At 42.7% G+C, this 4751-nt stretch overlaps 1 protein-coding gene across 10 annotated transcripts in view; it reads left to right on the plus strand.

Annotated features, from left to right (window-relative positions):
• ARHGEF3 (Rho guanine nucleotide exchange factor 3) overlaps nt 1-4751 on the plus strand; it is a 285595-nt gene that overhangs the window by 265655 nt on the left and 15189 nt on the right. For all 10 annotated transcript variants that reach the window (XM_037738103.1, XM_017527477.2, XM_017527479.1 and 7 more), the window contains one exon: nt 1417-1674. In XM_037738103.1, coding sequence (XP_037594031.1) covers nt 1417-1674 — 258 coding nt within the window. The remainder of the gene's footprint in view (nt 1-1416; nt 1675-4751) is intronic.

Here is a 4751-nt window from a genome sequence, read left to right on the forward strand (position 1 = left end):
TTTTTTTTGAGACAGAGTCTCACTCTGTTATCAGGCGCCAGCTGGAGTGCAATGACACGATTTCAGCTCACTGCAACCTCCGCCTCCTGGGTTCAAGCAACGCTCCTGCCTCAGTCTCCCGGGTAGCTGGGACTACAGGTGCGCAGCACCACACCCAGCTAATTTTTGTATTTTTTAGTAGAGATGGGGTTTCACCATGTTGGCCAGGATGGTGTTGATCTCTTGACCTCATGATCCACCCGCCTACGCCTCCCAAAGTGCTGGGATTACAGGCATGAGCCACCGCGCCCGGCCTTGAGTTTCTTATTAATAATCTTAAAGGAAATCTTTTTTTTTTTTTTTTTTTTTTTTTTTGTAAATAAAATAGGAGGGTTTCACCTGACTAGATATCTTTGGAAGTTTAGAAAATTCTGAACTGTATGTATAGGCAGTAATTTCACTTCTGTTGTTTCTGGTTTAGTGTATTAGTCTGTTCTTACACTGCTATAAAGAAATACCTGAAACTGAGTAATTTATAAAGAAAAGAGGTTTAACTGCCTCATGATTCTGCAAACTGTACAGGAAGCATGGCTGAGGGGTCCTTAGGAAACTTTCAATCACGACAGAAGCAGAAGCAGGCACATCTTACATGGCCAGAACAGGAGGAGGAGAGCAGGGGGGCAAGTGCTACACACTTGTAAGCAACCGTATCTCCTGAGATCTCACTCACTATCACAGGAACAGCAAAGGGGAAATCCACCCCATGATCCAATCACCTCCCAGGGGGCCCCTCCTCCAACACTGGGGATTACAGTTCAACATGAGATTTGGGCGGGGACACAGATCTAAACCATATCACTTAGATTGGCAGAAAATGCAAACAAACTATAAGAGTCTTAATCAAGAAAGTAAACATGCAATTAAGAAAATTACTTTGTGAAAGCAAGCCAGAGCCTAAGAAAATGGTCCACTGCCTGCTATGTTGAAGATTCCGCTACTTTCCACCAGCTATTCAGAATACCAGCACTTTGGGAGGCCAAGGAGGGCGGATCACCTGAGGTTGGGAGTTCGAGACCAACATGGAGAAACCCCATCTCTACTAAAAATATAAAATTATATATATATGGGATTATAGTCATGGTGGCAGGCACCTATAATCCCAGCTACCCAGGAGGCTGAGGCAGGAGAATCACTTGAACCCGGGAGGTGGAGGTTGCAGTAAGCCGAGATTGTGCCATTGCACTCCAGCCTGGGCAACAAGAGCAAGACTTGTTACTCTTGTTGCTCTTGCATCTCAGGAAAAAAAAAAAAAAAAGGATGTTGGCCAGACCCAGAGACCGGTTAGGTGTTTGCTCAGTCCCAATAAGTGAGGCCACCTATAGCCTCAGAGCTCACATTATTTTGACATTCCATCTTCTCTTTCTATTTCTTTCTTAGCTGCCTTGCCTCAGCTCCTATGACAGTTACTGTAGCAATCAAGTAGCTGCCAAAGCTCTGCTGGACCACAAAAAGCAAGATCACCGAGTCCAGGATTTCCTACAGCGATGTTTAGAATCCCCCTTTAGCCGCAAACTAGATCTCTGGAATTTCCTTGATATTCCAAGAAGCCGTCTGGTAAAATACCCTCTACTTCTTCGAGAAATCTTGAGGCACACACCAAATGATAATCCAGATCAGCAGCACTTGGAAGAAGCTGTAAGTTTGTCTGTTTCTTTCTCTCTTTTCTTGTTATTTCCCCCGTAATGGCTGATTGGGTCAGTGGGTGAATGGAAGGATCCCTGTGTACTTAGTACTCAGGAATCTTGGGTTGCAGGCCTGGCACTGCCATCATCCATGTTTTGATTTTGCAAGTCACTTCTCTTCTCTCTGCCTCAGTTTCCTAAACTGTAAAATGCAGTGTTTACACTGTAAGGCCCCTTAGGCAGTAAAATTCTTAATTTTATATAGGTGACTCTAATCTGGTGTTACACTTGCTGACTATAAAGAACAAGATCTTTGTGTAGTTTTTAAATTTTGTTTAGTTACAAAATAATGAGTTGCCTTTTAGCCTAGCCCCAAAGCTCATTTGTGAAGTAGACATTCATTTAAGATCTAGCTCCCTTTGGTCCCCAGTTACAATAGGTTGCCTTGTCAAACCTCCTGCTCACCAGTGGGATCCTCACTCAGCAAATGTTTATTGAATGCGGGCCAGGCATGATGGCTCACATCTATAATCCCAGCACTTTGGAGGCCAAGGCAGCCAGATCACTTGAGACCAGGAGTTCATGACCAGCCTGGCCAAAAAAGCAAAACCTGTCTCTACTAAAAATACCAAAAAAAAAAAAAAAAATTAGCAGGGTGAGGTGGCATGCACCTGTTGTCCCAGCTACTCAGGAGGCTAAGGCACGAGAATCGTTAAATCATTTTCTGATTTAATCTGGGACAGTGATAGAAGGAGGATATGCATAGATAATTTGAAAATCAGAAGGCTTAAACCTGTTGAGCAAACTGTTATCTCCTCCCAGAGAAGGGTTTAATAATAATTAGTAGAAACAACAATAATGGTAATAATTGCTGGCATTGAGTACCCAGTAAATCAACTTTTTGTAAATTTACCTTATAGGTTATGTATCTCATTTAACCCTCACAACAGCCTAGGAGATAGCTGTTTTTATTACCATTTTCCAGATGAGGCTTGGGGTGGTTAAATAGCTTGCCCAGATCCACAGCCAGCAAGTGATGCAGTTGATGTTCAAACCCTTTCAGTGTAGACTCCAAATCCTGTGCCCTTCTACTTCTTTATGGTTCTGTACCTTGATGCAGAAAGCCTGCTCACTACTTTAAGCTTCTGTTGCGTTTATAATTGCGGAGAGCTGTCTGGTCACCAGCCTCACTGGTGCAGAACTGGGCTGGGTGCCACCAAGTAAGATAGAAAAGAATAATAAAGGACCCTCTCCTGATTCATGTATTCAATGTATCTGGCAGGCCCAACACAGATCAGGCCCCCAGTACAGCACAGATGGGGGATGCAGGCACTGGGGTTAAGGCCCATATCACTTCATCATGTCTGTTTTTATTACTGGGAGGAGTGCAATAGAGTTGCCTCCCCTCCATATTTCATCCCAGCAAGTGTGTGGTCTGCAGGAATAAAAACAACAGGGAGCGTGAGCTACTTGAAGTCATGACTTATTTGAAGCACAGGAACCTGTTCTGAGTTACTGTAAAGATTTTTTAATATGGAGCATGAAAGAATACTGTTCTGTTTGTTTTTTTTTTTTAAAAAAAACATACCCAGTGAGCTAAAGTTTGAATTTAAAGATACGTAAGGATATGATCGTGTGTAATATAAAAGGATGTGCCAGTAACCAGTTTCCCTAGTGCATAAAGTATGAAGCCATTTTCAAAAGTTGAGTCTGCACCTAGTTATTCAGGCTGATCTGTGCATGCAACACGGTATACTTGCATTTGAAAATGTCTACAAAACAAGTCTTCACAATGCCTACTTATACTGGGTATACGCACAGGATTTTTTTTTTCCTTCTTGACAAAGTCCTCGAGGCATTACCCCAGATGAACAGAATTATTTAGCCCTGTACTCTTGGGTGCATTGTGAATGTTTGATAAACATAAAACCCATAGCACCAATGTAGCTTGACTTACATATCCCCTGAATAAATTTTCCATCTATGAAAAGGGAAAAATCAGAGAGCGCTAAGTAAATTGCTTGCGTTCCAAGGGAGTTGATTGCATGCAGTCCTATGATTAGATCAAAAAAGAGATCTTGTCTTTAATGCAGCGCCTGAACTACCATATCTTTATTACAATTTCAGTTTGTTTGTTTATTTATTTATTTATTCATTTATTTATTTAAAGATGGGGTTTCTCCACATTGGTCAGGCTTGTCCCAAACTCCCGACCTCACGTGATCCACCCACGTCGGCCTCCCAAAGTGTTGGGATTACAGGCGTCTTTATTACAATTTCTTAATGTTTTGAGGGTTGATAAAAATTTTTCCCAAAAAAGGACTTCTTAAAATAGAATTTTGTATATTCAGATAGTCCAGAGAACTCGGTTGTTTAATGTTTTAAATCCTAAGGATTTTTTTGGCCAGAAAGTGATCCTGCAGAGTATCCCTTCCCCCCATCCACCACTGTTTCTCAACTCAAGAAAAAACATCACTGAAATCAGTGGGAAAAACAATCCTGCTTTTGATGCAGCAGCCGTGAAGACTGCTATTCTTGGTTCTTGGCAGGAGCCAGTGAGTATTGTGGCACAGGGGACCAGACAGTCAGGGCTTTCAGATTCCTCTTTGAGGATCATGAGTCCAGCATGTGTGGGCTTAATCTCTGTACTGTTACCAGGTATCTCTTATCATCTCCCTCTACCAGTCCCTTCCTTCAGTTAGAACCCGGTGTGAGATGCAACAATAAATTTAATTTAAACGCACAACTGCCGTGACTGTTGGCTATTGGCAACCTGCTGTATGTAAGTTTGTCCCTGCCTGAAATTCTGCAAAATAAATCTCTCTCAAGAACCAACACAGAGTCTGGGCTCGTGCCTATAATCCAAAGTGGGAGGATAACCTGAGGTCGGGAGTTTTAGACCAGCCTGACCAACATGAAGAAACCCCGTCTCTACTAAAAACACAAAATTAGCCAGGCTTTGTTGGCACATGCCTATAATCCTAGCTACTCAGGAGGCTGAGGCAGGAGAATCACTTGAGCCCGGGAGGCAGAGGTTGCAGTGAGCCAAGATCACTCCATTGTACTCCAGCCTGGGCAACAAGAGCAGTA

This window comes from Cebus imitator, unplaced genomic scaffold (assembly GCF_001604975.1).
Source record: "Cebus imitator isolate Cc_AM_T3 unplaced genomic scaffold, Cebus_imitator-1.0 Scaffold48, whole genome shotgun sequence".
Taxonomy (NCBI): Eukaryota; Metazoa; Chordata; class Mammalia; order Primates; family Cebidae; genus Cebus; species Cebus imitator.